The sequence below is a fragment of the Phyllostomus discolor genome, chromosome 1, assembly GCF_004126475.2.
Source record: "Phyllostomus discolor isolate MPI-MPIP mPhyDis1 chromosome 1, mPhyDis1.pri.v3, whole genome shotgun sequence".
NCBI lineage: Eukaryota > Metazoa > Chordata > Mammalia > Chiroptera > Phyllostomidae > Phyllostomus > Phyllostomus discolor.
This window is the reverse complement of record NC_040903.2, coordinates 145846290-145861724: the sequence shown is the minus strand read 5'-3', so window position 1 is coordinate 145861724 and position 15435 is coordinate 145846290. Positions and strand designations below refer to the sequence as shown.

Below are 15435 nucleotides of genomic sequence, written 5' to 3'. Positions count from 1 at the left end.
TCTCCCCAGATTTCCTCTCTGGGTCGGAACGACCGTAATACCCAGACACCGCCTCCAGGGACGCCTCTAGCACAACTACGTGCCATTACCCCACCAAGCCCCAGGGGGCGATATCTAGTCTTTCCATTCTCTGGACCATGCCTAGCCTGACTCACACCAGCCCCTTCCAATCAGCGGAGAGCGACGCACGTCCTTGCGGAAGTGACGGCAGTGCTGAGTCCTGTGGGGGCGGTGGGAACGATGAGGGGACTGAGACGGTGCTAGTCGTTGTGTGAAGATGGAGGTAGGAACCTGAACGCTGAGAAGGCTGGCAAGAGATCGCAGCTGACCGGTTGAAGCACAGGCGGGATGCTGGGCGGAGAAGCAGTTGACGGGACGGCAAAAAGAGCGGGGTTTGGGGAGTGTTTGAATGTCGGGGTGAATACGTCGCTCCTAGCTAACTCCCTTCTCGCCCTAACTTATCCCCGTGGCTTTCTTTTGGTTTCCAGTTTCCCGGAGGAAATGACAATTACCTGACGATCACAGGGCCCTCGCACCCCTTCCTGTCAGGGGCCGAGGTGAGCACGAGCTGCTGATGCTGGGGGGAGGGGAGGGCGCGTGAGGCAGCGGTGGGATGCGGTGGTGGGGAGGAGAGGACCCCAGGGACCGGGGGCTGGGAACCAGAGGCCGCTATTGGCATTTAGAGAAAATTGGCAGCTGCTTCTGGAGCCTTTGAGGTCTAAGGGGAGGCCGGGGAAGCTGCTGTCATCAGTAAAGCGGGACGTTGCAAAAGGCTATTCTAATTCAGAATGATTCTGGATTGGATGACAGGGGAATTGTCTCCTTTAGTTGGAGAGAAATAACTGCAACAATCTTAGGGGATCGCAGAGGGAAGCGAATATTTTAGATAAAAAATTGGGGTGAGGGAAGGAGTACAGCTAATCAAGGGTTTACCATGGCATGTGTTTATTCTTGAAAAGAAACTGTTGAAGGGGCCTTTGTTTCATTTAAACTTGCTATTTGGTGATAAAAATTAAAAAGTTAATAGTTATTTTTACATATATGGTGTTAGTTTGTTTTGCTAGTGATGGGATGAAAGGAAATAGATGCCAGAAAACATGAAGGGAATTGAGTACAACATGTGTTTGTTTGCTAGTGACTTAGTTTGAGCAGGTTACTTCACCTTTGTATGTCACAGTTTCTCCAGCTGACAAATGGCTGTAATAATCGTTTCTTGTGATGTTGAAAAGTAGAGGTAATGGTTATGGTGAGGTCTTTTAGTATTCGTGGAAAAGCTTTGGTTGAAATATTGTCATAATATAGATATGTATCACTTAAGTAAGGCAAAGAGAAAGATGGAACAGACAATAAATTTCCTGGTCTTTGGGAAACTGAAGTCTTGAGCTTTCTACTGTCTTTTGAGACTTTAATTTTTTTTCAAAGTGTTGTGAACCATTTGCATCAGATTTTTTTTGTACCAAGAAAGTTTTGTACTTGTTGAATAGGCTTATCCTATAATAAATCTTAATGTTTTTATGGGTGAGAATGAGATCGACATGGGGTACTTGCTACTTTTCAACTTCTTTATAGTTACTATTTATTATTTTCCTAAGCAGAGGAAAGTGTGAATCAAATGAGCAGCAGGATTTACAAATGATGTAAAACTAAAATGTGTTCAGTGCTCTGCAGTCTTACTGCCAGCTTCTCCTAAGTAATATCTCCATGGTTTAATTTCATCATTGCAAGTGCCGTAAATCTCGTATCGACCTCATCCACATGAAAGTGCATCATTGCCAATTTCTTCTAAATCAGGTTTCCACAATTTTGCCTTTATGACTTTAAGACTTTTTTTTAAAGTACTTTGCCAAGAAGCTATTAACTACATTTCAATTGCTTCTTTTAGCCCAAGACTCTCATTGTTAAAAGTTCTCCTCATAAAATGTCACCTTCCCTTCCCCTGTTTTTTTTTAAGCTTTATTTTAATCTGTTTGTGGTTTTTGTTGTTAATGTAAGCCACTTAGAACAGTAAAGGTAAATTTTAAAAATTTTCTTTTAGAAGGAGAGTAATTTTTAGAATTTTCTTGCAAGAAAAATATGTCCACAAAAGTATTAACCATAAAACATTGAAAAATTGGACTTTGTTGAAATTGGACATCATCAAAACACATGTTTAAGAAATTAAATAGGCATTCTATATAGAGTCTGAGAAGATATCTTAAGTACACATAGCTGACTTATATTAAGAATATATCAAATACTTTTGTAAAATAAAAGAACCCAATTTAAAAATAGGCAAGATTTTTTTTTGGTTGATATTAAGGATTTTTTTTAGTACTTTCTAGGTGCTGAATTCTCTGCAAATATGTTATGATGGGAGGCAGTACACAGTGATGGAGTGATTTCTGTTCCTTTTTATTAGTATCAAGTGTACAACACAGTGATTACACTTCCCTATGTAACTTAGGAAATGATGGCTCTGGTAAATCTAGTATGGGCAAAAGATTTGAACACATACTTCATAAAAGAAGGTATCCAAATTGCCATTAAGCATATGAAAAAGGGTCATCATCACTCATTGGGGAAATAACTATTAAAATCATAAGGAGATACCATTACACATTCAGCAGAATGGTTAAAAAGACCGACAATTCTAAGAGTTAACAAGGATATAAATAATTCTTAATCATTGCTGGTAAGAGTATAAATTGATTCAACCACTTTGGAAAACAGGCAACATCTACTAAGGATACCCTGTGACCAAGTTGTTACATCCTTTGATAATATACATGAGAGAAATGAGTGCATATATAATTACCAAAAACATGTATGTGCACAATAACTGTATTCATAGTAGTTAAACTGGAAACGACCCAAGTGTCTATAAACTGGTACATTGGTTAAAAAAAAATAAACAGCGGTAAACAAAGAACAAACACTAACAAATGCAACTTTGATGATCTCAAAAATAGATTATTGCATAACAGAAGCCAGGTATAAAAGAACAGACACAATACAAGTTTTGGGCTTTTTTGACAATTTTATTTATTTAGTTTTAGAGGGGAAGGGAAGGAGAAACAGAGAGAGAGAAACATCAATGTGTAGAAGCCTTTCGCACACCCCCTACTAGGGACCTGTCCCACAACCCAGGCATGTGCCCTGTCTGGGAATCGAACCAGTGACCCCCAAGTTCGCAGGCCAGCACTCAATCCAGTGAGCCATGCCAGCAAGGGCCAAGATGAGTTTATTTTTAAATGAAGATCAAGAGTGTACAATACTAAACTGTAGTGATAGAAGTCAGAATAGTGATATCTGTTGTGGAAGGGAGGGATCATTGACTAGGAAGGAGCATGAGAAAATCTTTTGGAGTGATGGAAAAGTTCTGTGTCTTTGATTTCAGTGGTGGTTCATTGGATGTTGACATACATAAAAAAATATTGAACTATACACTTAGAATTTGTGTACGCAAGTTATATCTAAGTAAAGTAAGAAATAATTTTAAAGAGTAGGTGTCTAGAGAGGCAGGCTTAGCATTTATTATAACATTGATTTAAATAGGAAAGTTCTGTAATATAAAAGGAAGTTTAATCTTTCTGTTTCATTCAGGGTTTCTCTTATGTAATGATATTACGCTTTTAGTACTTTGGGAGAATTATAATTCGTAAATATACCTATGCTTAATTAGAAAAAGTATTTGTAACATTAGAACCAGTTAATGATTTCAGGCTGAATAGTTAAAAATTTTATTATTATATCAGTTTCTAAGAATGATAAGTTATCTTAATAACTCAAAGTACCAATGTACTGTTAAATAAATAGATGTTGGATTACATATTTTTAATGAATAATTTACACAAGAAACTGAAGAAATACTGGGTTGTGTGCTTTGGTAAGGGGGAGAATGTGAAATGGGAGAGAAATGGTATTTTAAATTTTGGGGGTCTCAGTAGGTAAGCATCCTTTGTTTATAAACTGTAATTCCCAAACTGCTTCCTCCCCTAAAAGACCCAGGAATTTAACAGAGAAGGAAAAGAAAGCTGAGTGAGAAGGTAGCTGCATTATGTTTGTGTTTTCTCCTTCTGTGTCTACATCATTTATATTTAATATTTACCAATTTTATCTTTGTTTTATATTTGACAGTCTAGGGTATGATCTGGTTATGTAGTAGATTGACTAAAAAATAAATTTAGATTTTTATTATTGTATTTTGACCATAATCGAACAGATCGCTTGTAGTAGTAAAAGGGATTTAGAGTGAATCTGTTTACATTCTAGCATGTACCTTATTTATCCTTTTGTATTTTTAACCATTGCCATTATTTTACTCTTCATATTTAAAGGAAAAAAAAAAGAAAACAAATAAAACAACTACCTTCCTCCACACCAAAAAAAGCAAAACAAAACACCCTACCATTAAAGCCACAGATAGTGACTAACAAAGCTGTTTCCAGGGGGTGGTACTTAGAAAGAATGCCTTGTTAATTCGGTACAGTGGAATCTCTGCATGTCTGGTTTTTTAGTTCAGTACGGGAAGCACTCCAGTTGGTTTGTGAGGTCTGGTCCTTTGTAGAACACCGGTTTCTTGTTTGGAGTATGAATTTTTATTCTTTTTCAGTTCTCACTAACAAATAGTATCATTTTCATATCTCAGCAGAGTTGCTTTTTTATTTGTGTAGTAAATATCTTTTGTTATAAGTAGGCATCTTTTACTTTGCCAAAGCAATCTGTATCTTTAAAAAAAAGATTGAAAAACCACTATCATGTAACAATTGATCTAGCACATTAAATGCTTCCCCAATCCTTTTTCCTGTCCTTGCAGCTTGTTTGCATGAGAATTTGGTAAAAAAAAAAATCTTTGTATCCACTTCCTGAAAAGTGCTCACATGAATCTAAACTGAAATTTCAGTGTCATGGACCTAAAATTAAGAACTTCCACATAAAGCCCTGGCTGGTGTGGTCCAGTGGATTGAGTGCCAGCCTGCAAACCAAAGGGCTGCTGGTTCGATTCAGGCTGGGTCCTCCTGAGCGGGCATAGGAGAGGCAACCACACAGTGATGTTTCTCTCCCTAACTTTCTCCCTCCCTTCCCCACTGTCTAAAATAAATAAATAAAATCTTTAAAAAAAAACCCTCCCGAATCATAACAAAAATTTTCAGTTGCATACCGAGAAAAATTCAGTTCTTGGGGGAGAGTTTTAGTTTTTCTATCAAGAACTGCCTGCCCCTATGCTCCTTATATTACAGTCATGACATAGCCCAGATAACTACCAAATTTTTACCATGATAAATAAAATAGTAAGGATCTTAGAGGGGAAAAATTTAGAAATAAAACTATATACATGTCTTTTTGTCTTCCAGGAAACTTACTTCTGTTTGCCAATGTGATTCACAGAGTTTGGGTATTTTAGAGATATACCTTTCCCCTACTAGTTTCTACTAGCTGGAAGTATTCTAGCAATGTCTTCATTAAAATAAAAATGATATTAGTGAGACCCTTTCTGGGTCTAGTAAAACCTTGAGGACCTCTTAGAATACATTGTTTAATCGTGAAAAAATGGGAGTGTCTATTGAATTTGATTTGAATCATTTGACATTAACTCTACCATGTGACAGGTTAATAGAATTTAAAGTTTCCAAAATTTCAGGTACTTATGATTATTGGTTGGGGCAGTTGACAAGTTACTAATAACTCAGGTATGGATATTATCATTAATAACAACCAGTTAACAGTTCTTTAGCAAATGTGTGTATGTGTGTATATATATATCAAGCAGTGTGGTTATAACCTTTTGTGTATTAAATCCCAGTAATCCTCATAAAAGGCATATAAGGAGATTACCATTATAACTCCCCTTTTATAGATGAGGAAGGGTCATTTAAGGTCATGTAGTAATGGGTAGAGCTGGGGCTTAAACCTAAGACCTCTCATGATGCTGTCTCTCTTGGTATTATTTACAGGTTTGAGCAAAAGTAGGTTTACAGTTCATATGTAAAATAATACAATAATAAATAATAATACAAGAATAAACCCTGTTTCGCATACTCACAACTGTAAACCTACTTGCAGATGCTATTTTAGTTTTTTAGTGTCAAAAAGAAATCATAGCATTTAATGTATCTTACGTCAGCCATTAGTCTGTTAGCTCCGTGAATGGTGGCCCCATTCAAAATAGAAAGAGTATTATTTTTGTAATTGGATTCAGAGAAAGGAGTTGAGTCTTTAGCCAGCTGGAGTAATCTTTTTCTTTCTCACTTGCAGAAAGGCTTGGTCAGAGTAAGATCAGGAATATGTTCGGCAACTGTTAGAAAATCATTTTGCCATTATTTTTTTAAAATATGGAACGCTTCATGAAGTTGCCTGTCATCCGTGCTCAGGGGCTGTGCTAATCTCTGTATAGTTCCAGTTTTAGTATATGTGCTGCTGAAGCAAGCACCAGTTTGCCTTTTGACTGTAGCTGTTACATTTTTCTTCTCACTATTATTCTTATTTGGTATTGTGAGTTTTCCAAAAATACTGTGCAAATGGGAATCTTATTTGTTGTTAACATCATGATTTTTAAAATGGAAAAGAGGTAGGAAACTCTTAAGTGCATACACTTTATAGGGGGATAAGGTACCCATGATAGGATGAGCTTTGAAGGAACCTAAGACAACAAAATATAATTGTGTGGTTGACAATGAATTTTTGTGGTCTAACAGCTCAGGTGTGGCAGGCATGAAATAATTGCTATCAGAATCTCTAGAGAGACTTTAAATATCATAGCTAAACAGGTTATAAAGTCTGGATCCTTACTAATGGTGCTGAAAGAATCACTCAGTAGAATAATAGTCATAATAGTTTAGAATAACTGAGATGGTAAAGGTAGAAAAGAGATAAAAGAATTAAGAACTGTGATTTATGTTGGCTGCCTATATGTGCCATATGACCAAGGATATGAAAAGAGGTTTATTTGTAAAATTAAATACACCCTAAAAAATTGATAACAAAAATAGGATTCAAGTTGGAAAGAGGTACACTTTCCTCTTTCCAGAGAATCTCCAGTACCCAGCATGTTCTTCCCTTAGCAGCATGCAGTGCCTTCTCTTCCCACTAATTATCTGTCCTCTTTTTTTCCCCCATACAGACATTCCATACACCAAGCTTGGGTGATGAGGAATTTGAAATCCCACCTATCTCCTTGGATTCTGATCCTTCACTGGCTGTCTCAGATGTGGTTGGCCACTTTGATGACCTGGCGGACCCTTCCTCCTCTCAGGATGGCAGCTTTTCAGCCCAATATGGGGTCCAGACATTGGACATGCCTGTGGGCATGACCCATGGCTTGATGGAGCAGGGCGGGGGGCTCCTGAGTGGGGGCTTGACCATGGTAAGGGGCAAGACATTTTCAAGCTTACCCAAGCTCGTGGGCATGGTATTAAGGAAAACAGAAGTGACTCTCCATTCCCTACTGTACTTGGGTATTACTTGTTTCTCATTCTTGTCGATGAAGGCTCATCATCAAAGACTTAATTTCCCCCGAATAAATGAAATTTATCATCTGAATCAATTTTACTTGAAAAATGGTTTCAAATTATAAAATGTCTAATGTTAACACTGAGTTGAAAATGATTTATTGTGATTTTTTGAAAAAAGAAAAGGGTTTTTACCCCCTCTTCTTACATGGACTTCGCATCCTAGGATTCAAATGTGAGTGTGATAGTGGGCACGTTGAGAGATTTATTCTGAAACAGTCTGAACCAAATGTACTAATTGTGGGTTAGTATGTGTTATAAGTCAGTATATTGAGCATTCAGTACATCTCATCAGTGGTACATCTCCACACCTTATAGTTGACGCCAAACATCTCAAGTTTGGACTAATTTACTCTGATTGCCTATGTACTGCAACTTTAAAAGCCATTATTTTAGCAGGGTGTAGGGAGAAAGTTTTTCTTTACCCGTTGGGTCATCACTACCTCCGGATTACCAAATAATTTATTTGCTCTTTAACTTGTCCAAAAGTAAGACTTCTCTCATTGTTTTTAGTTGTTTTGGAATAGGCCTTTGGATACAAAGAAGTGACTTTACTAGTTTCTGTACTTTACTGAAAAGCTTAATATATTTTATATGTAGACAAACTATTTGATGTTTAACGTTTAAACAGTGATACAATGTGGATGAGTAGAGGATTTGTAGAGAATGAGTGTGGATTTATACGCTGTCCTGTCAGGGTTGGGGGGGAAGAGTGGTGTTCTTTATATTTAGTGTTTAATTAGTCCTTCTGCTTCTCTCAGGACTTGGACCATTCTATAGGAACTCAGTATAGCGCCAACCCACCTGTTACAATTGATGTACCAATGACAGACATGACATCTGGCTTGATGGGGCATAGCCAGTTGACCACCATTGATCAGTCAGAACTGAGTTCTCAACTTGGTTTGAGCTTAGGGGGTGGCACCATCCTGCCACCTGCCCAGTCACCTGAGGATCGTCTTTCAACCACCCCTTCACCTACTAGTTCACTTCATGAGGATGGTGTTGAGGATTTCCGGAGGGTGAGGCATTCCCTGCCAAAAGTCAAATCTGCCATGATATTCTGGAATAAAACTCTTGGCATAGAGAACTACTCAGTATCTTTACTCCTGTCCTGCCATCTCCTCTGCTCTTTTCTGGGTATGGGGTCCTGCCTCTCAATTTACAGTATATAATGCTCCTCCCAATCTCCATTTTTATTGGTTCTCACATACTTTACTAATGCCTTAATCCTGTTGCCTCTATTTTTAGCATTTCTGAAAATTCCATTCGTGTAGCTAGTTTCCCCCATATAAAAGTCCTTTTCTTGCAGTTCTTCAGACATGATACTTCCCTTCTTCCTTCTTGTAATTCTCTTTTCTCCCGTACAGCAACTCCCCAGCCAGAAGACAGTTGTGGTGGAAGCAGGGAAAAAGCAGAAGACCCCAAAGAAGAGAAAAAAGAAAGATCCTAACGAACCGCAGAAACCAGTTTCAGCATATGCTTTGTTCTTCCGTGACACACAGGCTGCCATCAAGGGACAGAATCCCAATGCCACTTTTGGGGAAGTTTCAAAAATTGTGGCCTCCATGTGGGACAGTCTTGGAGAGGAGCAAAAACAGGTGAGCAAATAATGAAAAACTAGTAGATAATGAATGTTCTAGAAGTTTTTAAGTAAGAGGGTGAAAACTTAAGTTTTCTTTTAATTTTCTTACATGGTCTTATGTAATACCAGCTTTGTCAGTGGCAATCACAGATTATCCTTTGTCTAAGCAGCTGCACCCATACACCAAGTCCAGAATACTCATCTAAAAATTATTAATAATTACTATAAAATCACTAATTTTCCTAAGCCTCATTTTTTTAAACTGTAAAATCAGGTTATTCCTTGACAAATTGCATGCTGTGGCTAACTGTAAAATCTGTTACCAAGTTTAGATTTAGAATATAGTTTAGGATTTTCTTACTGGCCTACTTTAAACTTCAAAACTATAGTTAATCTCCCTAAATTTAATTTGGATTTAAAAAAAATGAAAATTGTGATAGTATATAGTAAAATGTAGAAATAAAATGGCTATCATTATCATATACTATCCAGGTCTTGTGTCAAAATGAGTCTGCTACCTACTTAATAATTTGAAAAAGGTAATTTTATTTTAGATTACTTGTATCAGTTACCTATTGCTACTCAACAGAGCATCACAAATTTGGTGGCTTAAAACTGTGGCAATTTATTATTTCTCATGATTCTGTAAAGTGGTTGGGTGGTTTTCCTAGTGTTCTTGCCTGGGCTCATTCCTGTGGTTGTAGTCAGATGACAGTTGGTATGATTGGCCAAGGGGACTTTGCTCCCTTGTCTGGCAGTTGGTGCTACTTGTTGGTTAAGATGCCTTGGCTCTCTTTCACATGGCTCCTGCCCTCCACATGGACTAGACTGGCTTCTTTATAGTATGGCAAACACAGACCAGTATTCCAAAAGGACAAAAACAGATGCTCCAAGGTCTCTTTGTGTTACTTGAGCCACATTTTATAACAGTCAAAGCACTTTATAGAGCTAGCCCAGATTCGGGGAAATAGGTTTCAGCACTTGATGGAAGGAGTATGCAAAATGGAAAGACTTCTTGTGGCCATCATTGCAAATAATTTTACATTCTTTTTTTTTTTTAAACACATTCTTTAAGGGAGAGTATACTGGTTAGGCACTATTCCAAACTAAGCAAACTACCGATCTTAAAAAGTTTTGGGGTCAGGATTTATTTTGCTAATGGAAGTAGGCATGGGTTGGTGTCAGCTTTACAAGTGGAGTTACTCTGGCAATATTCTTGTTGACTGGCTGGCTTTCAGATTCTTAGAAGTCTGACATAAAGGTTGCCTTGATTACTAGCTTTCAGAAATATATTCACTAAAGGAGTTGTTAATATTCAGATTGTCATTCATTGATGAATAATAGAATTATCAGTCTTTTCTAGAAGTATGGGGACTTCTTAAACAGCTTCTCTTTCCTGCAGGTATATAAGAGAAAAACTGAGGCTGCTAAGAAAGAGTATCTGAAAGCTCTGGCTGCTTATAAAGACAATCAAGAATGTCAGGTAAGAGGGTTAGGGTAGGTGGGTATTAAACCAATAAAAAGTTTTGAGCCTGGGCTGGTATAGCTCAATGGATTAAGCACGGGCTATGAACCAAAATGTCGCAGTTCAATTCCCAGTCAGGGCACATGCCTGGGTTGTGGGCTAGGTCCCCAGTAGGGGACATTCCAGAGACAGCCACACATTGATGTTTCTCTGCCTGTCTTTCTCCTTCCCCTCTCTCTAAGAATAAAAAAATAAAATCCTAAAAAAAATTGTTTGAGCTGTTTATTAGCAGTTAGAAAGATGCCACAAAGAATCTATGGAGCCTCTTTATGTTGTATATAATATTAAAAGCTTAGAAATACGAGGTCTGTCCAGAAAAAGTCCAGCCATTGTTAATATAACGAGAACAGTTTGCATGACATCAATGTAACCTGGTAGCAAAGGAGAATGGAATGTACATTCAGGAAGGTACATGCCTGAACAACGACTTCACTGTGCTAGTCAGTGGGGGTGGTGGGTGATGTTGAGTGAGCATGTGTACTATGTGGCTGTGGTGTTCAAAATGCCTGAGTAGAGCAACAAATCTACACATTTTGCATAAAACTTGAACATTCCTCTGTGGAAACTATTAGGATGATTCAGAAGGCTGTAGCTGTGGGCAACTGGTGATTAGCAGGCAGCTTCATCACAACAATGCACCTGCTCATGCATCATGTGGAGAGTTTTTTGCGAAACATCAAATCACCCGGGTGACTCAGCCCCTCTACAGCCCAGATTTGGTGTCCTGAGACTTCTGGCTTTTCCCAAAACTACAATCACCTTTGAAATGGAGGAGATTTCAGACCATAGATGAGATTCAGGAAAATACAACAGGGCAGCTGATAGCAATTGGGAGAACTATGTGAGGTCCAAAGGTGTCTACTTTGAAGGGGACTGATGTGAGATGGTCCTGTGTACAATGTTTCCTGTATTTGTATCTTCAATAAATGTCTAATTTTCATATTACATGATTGGGTACCTTTTGGACAAACCTCGTATATAACATGGTTTCCTGTTTCCATCATGGACCTTGCTAAACAATCCGAGTTTACTTTGTTGTTTGCTTTAGCCAGGGTAGACCTACAGCTGCTATTCCCCCCTCCCTTTTTTTTATCTCCAATCTATGATGTGTGTTGTCTCTTTGGGGAGGTGATTAAAGTGAATATAGCCTGCAGAAGAGTAAATTTCCCAATGACTTTTTGTTTTCTTTTAGGCCACTGTAGAAACAGTGGAGTTGGATCCAGTGCCATCATCACAGACTCCTTCTCCACCACCTGTGGCTACTGTTGACCCAGCATCTCCAGCACCAACTTCAGCAGAGCCCCCAGCCCTGTCCCCTTCCATTGTTGTTAACTCCACTCTTTCATCCTATGTGGCAAACCAGGCATCTTCTGGTGCTGGGGGTCAGCCTAATATCACCAAGTTGATTATTACCAAACAGATGTTGCCCTCATCTATTACCATGTCTCAAGGAGGGATGGTTACTGTTATCCCAGCCACAGTGGTGACCTCCCGGGGGATACAACTAGGCCAGACCAGCACAGCTACTATCCAGCCCAGTCAACAAGCCCAGATTGTCACTCGGTCAGTGTTGCAGGCAGCGGCAGCTGCTGCTGCTTCCATGCAATTGCCTCCACCCCGACTACAACCCCCTCCTTTGCAACAGATGCCTCAGCCCCCTACTCAGCAGCAAGTGACCATTCTGCAGCAACCTCCCCCACTCCAGGCTATGCAACAGCCTCCACCTCAGAAAGCTCGAATCAATTTACAGCAGCAACCACCTCCTCTGCAGATCAAGATTGTGCCTGGACCCACTCTGAAAATGCAGACCACCTTAGTCCCACCAACTGTGGAAAGTAGCCCTGAGCGGCCTATGACTACCAGCCCTGAGGCCCATACAGTGGAGGAAACCTCTCCTGATACAATCTGTGAGATGATCACAGACGTAGTTCCTGAGGTGAGTCTGTTTTCAATTCTTTCCTGTAGACAAGTAGAAACGAGTAAGAACATTTTTGGCCCTGGCTGGTGTGGGTCAGTGGATTGAGTGCCAGCCTGCAAACCAAAAGGTTGCCAGTTCAATTCCCAGTCAGGGCACATGCCTGGGTTGTGGGCCAGGTGCCCAGTTGGAGGCATGTGAGAGGCAACCAATCTCTTGCACATCAGTGTGTCTCCCGCTCTCTTTCTCCCTCCCTCCCCCTCTCTCTAAAAATAAATAAAATCTTTTTTAAAATCTTAAAAAAATTTTTTTTGGTTGATATATTCAAGTAGGGGTTGCTACTAGCACTTAATGCCTGGCAGCTAAAAGCAGGGATCCCCACCCTCTGGGCCTATTAGGAACCAGGCTGCACAGCAGGAAGTGAGCTTGAATATAATGTGTTTGAATCATCCAGAAACCATTCTCCCAACCCCAGTCCATGGAAAAATTGTCTTCCACAAAAGTGGTTTCTGGTGCCAAAAAGGTTGGGGACTGCTGCTATAAAGGGCAGTTCCCTGCAACTGTGACTTGTCCCATCCATGATAGTGTTCTTGGTGAGAAGCATCTTCTAGAGGGCCTGGTATCCTAGAGGATTCAACCTAAAACTAGAATTATTTTGGGGGAGTTATCTATCCAAGAATCCTAAACTTAGGAGATTTAAGTGTTTCTATTTCTCCTGTATCTGGACTGCCTGGCTTGATGTTTTTAATGTGTAGATAGATAAGGGACCTAGCTGGAAAAATTCAGTTGGTTCATATCATTGAGTCCAAAGCAACATAAACAGATGCCCATTACCCTAGTTTTAACTTATACATGACCGGTGGTCATTTTAAAATATGGATCTATTTGAGACTAGCTCAACAACCAACAAAGCAGTAGCTGTAAGTTCTTTCCCTCTTTGTAATGGCACATTGTCTTTTTTGTTAGCCTTCACAATCTTAGTTGAGGTGAGGTGACTCAACCCCTATTTACATGTTACTTTTGATTTAATATTTTCAGAGGGATATTATTGAAATGTGGAATAAAGTCAGTGATGGCTGAGATTAAAATTAAAGAGTACCTGACCCACCATGCACATGTAAAACTACTAGTTGGCCCTCCACATACACAGATTCCCAACTAGGCATCAAAAATAATGGCACTTTAACTCTATAGGCAAATCTGCATATGCTTAAGTGGACCCATGCAGTTCAAACCCGAGGTGTTAAAGGGTCAACTGTATTGGCATATAGCTGGTATTCTCCTGATGGGAAGAATTTTCATGTCAGTCTGCTTGGCAAAGTTCTAAAACTGGATGAGGAGAACAAAAACTCTTCTTTCTGAATGTTAACCCATATGTGAGGGATTTTAACACCTGTTGCTCCACTGGGTCCCAGAGTTAAATTGACCAGTGTCTGGCAACGTAGGTAGCAAATCTAATCCATCTTTGGTGCTCTCTTCCTCTCATAGGTTGAGTCTCCTTCTCAAATGGATGTTGAATTGGTGAGTGGGTCTCCTGTGACACTCTCGCCCCAGCCTCGGTGTGTGAGGTCTGGTTGTGAGAACCCTCCTGTTGCAAGTAAGGACTGGGACAATGAGTACTGCAGCAATGAATGTGTGGTGAAGCACTGCAGGTGAGATAGTTTCTCTTCTTACAATTCAGGTATTGCTAAATTAACTCTTGAAAAACACGGTAACCCTGAGCATATTAGTGTTACCTTAGATAGGGTGTACCTTGCCCTAAGTAGGATAGGTTGCTACACCTACGTATGATTGTAGAGGCTATCAGAAAAGTTCCCCTGCTTAAATAGAGCTTACTTTGCCACAAAGAGCACATAATTAGCAGTTCATGCTTTTCAGCTGCTACATTTACGTTAATATATGCTCTTTAAATGTTTGATGACACATTAAGCAGTTAGTGACTTAGAATATTAGCTTCACTTACCTCCTTGATGCAAATCTCACCACTTGGGGAGTTAGAATTTGAGAAGGAATGGGTAAGTGATAAGTAGCACAATAAGGTGCTAAGTATGGCAAGGGTTGGGGGGTCCTGAAGGTTTTGCTCATCTCCCTAAATTTTCTGGGATTTATCTACATCTGTGAAACAAGGCATTGGTATTTCCTGTCTCAAGTCCACTTCAGTATACTAGGATTGCCTGTACTGCTGACTTTCAGGCCTATTGCCTATTATTTCTACTGAGTGATACCATCTCACTTTGAAGCTAATAGGACATTAACTGGGAACCTGTTTGTTTAAGACAGTTAAACAAGATTACATCTAAATTATAATTTTTTGTGTGTCTTTTTCTCTCTTAGGGATGTCTTCTTGGCCTGGCTAGCCTCTAGAAATTCAAACACAGTGGTGTTTGTAAAATAGTCCTTCCTGTCCTCCAAGCCAGTGAAGATTTCTCTGCCAGGAACATGTCCAAGACCCTGCTTTTAGAACTCAAGCTGTGCTTTTGATAGTGCCTGATCTCAACCCATGATGGTCCCTTCATGCTTCTCCCCTTTTCTCTCTTCAGCAAGGGGCCAGGCTATGGAGCAGGGCCATTGAGTTTGCTGTAATCTGGAATTGCTTTTTACTTTTAAGTACAAGCAGAAATGCCAGTAATAATAGCAGAGGAAAAGGTGAAGGGAATATGGACAAGCAGAACATAGGGGTGGTGGAGGGGGGTTGTTTGAGGAAACTTCTTGGTATAATTGTCATACCAAGTCCGTCTAAAAGACTATTAAAATTATGAGATACACATCATCTTTAAGCCTATGACTGCATCCATTTTAAAGGGGATAAAAGGTTGATTAAACAGAGATACATTGCTTTTAGAACAAAGGTTTTCAACACAGGCACACTAGGCTATGGGAAAAATAACATCATCTAGGAGTTTCTTATTTATTCTTCTTTACA

General features: G+C 39.4%; 1 protein-coding gene and 1 non-coding gene across 2 annotated transcripts; one reads left to right on the top strand and one right to left on the bottom strand.

Moving 5' to 3' along the window:
• The first annotated feature begins 157 nt into the window (after nt 1-157).
• Nucleotides 158-15284, top strand: TOX4 (TOX high mobility group box family member 4). Its single transcript, XM_028504300.2, has 9 exons — nt 158-283; nt 489-557; nt 7100-7342; nt 8249-8509; nt 8858-9088; nt 10475-10555; nt 11790-12533; nt 14001-14164; nt 14847-15284. The coding sequence occupies exons 1-9, from the start codon at nt 278-280 to the stop codon at nt 14905-14907; spliced, it is 1860 nt and encodes a 619-aa protein (XP_028360101.1). The 5' UTR covers nt 158-277; the 3' UTR covers nt 14908-15284.
• LOC114490391 lies at nt 6306-6409 on the bottom strand. The gene has a single exon (XR_003683950.1). It is a non-coding gene; the product is annotated as a U6 spliceosomal RNA (small nuclear RNA).
• Nucleotides 15285-15435: the final 151 nt, after the last annotated feature.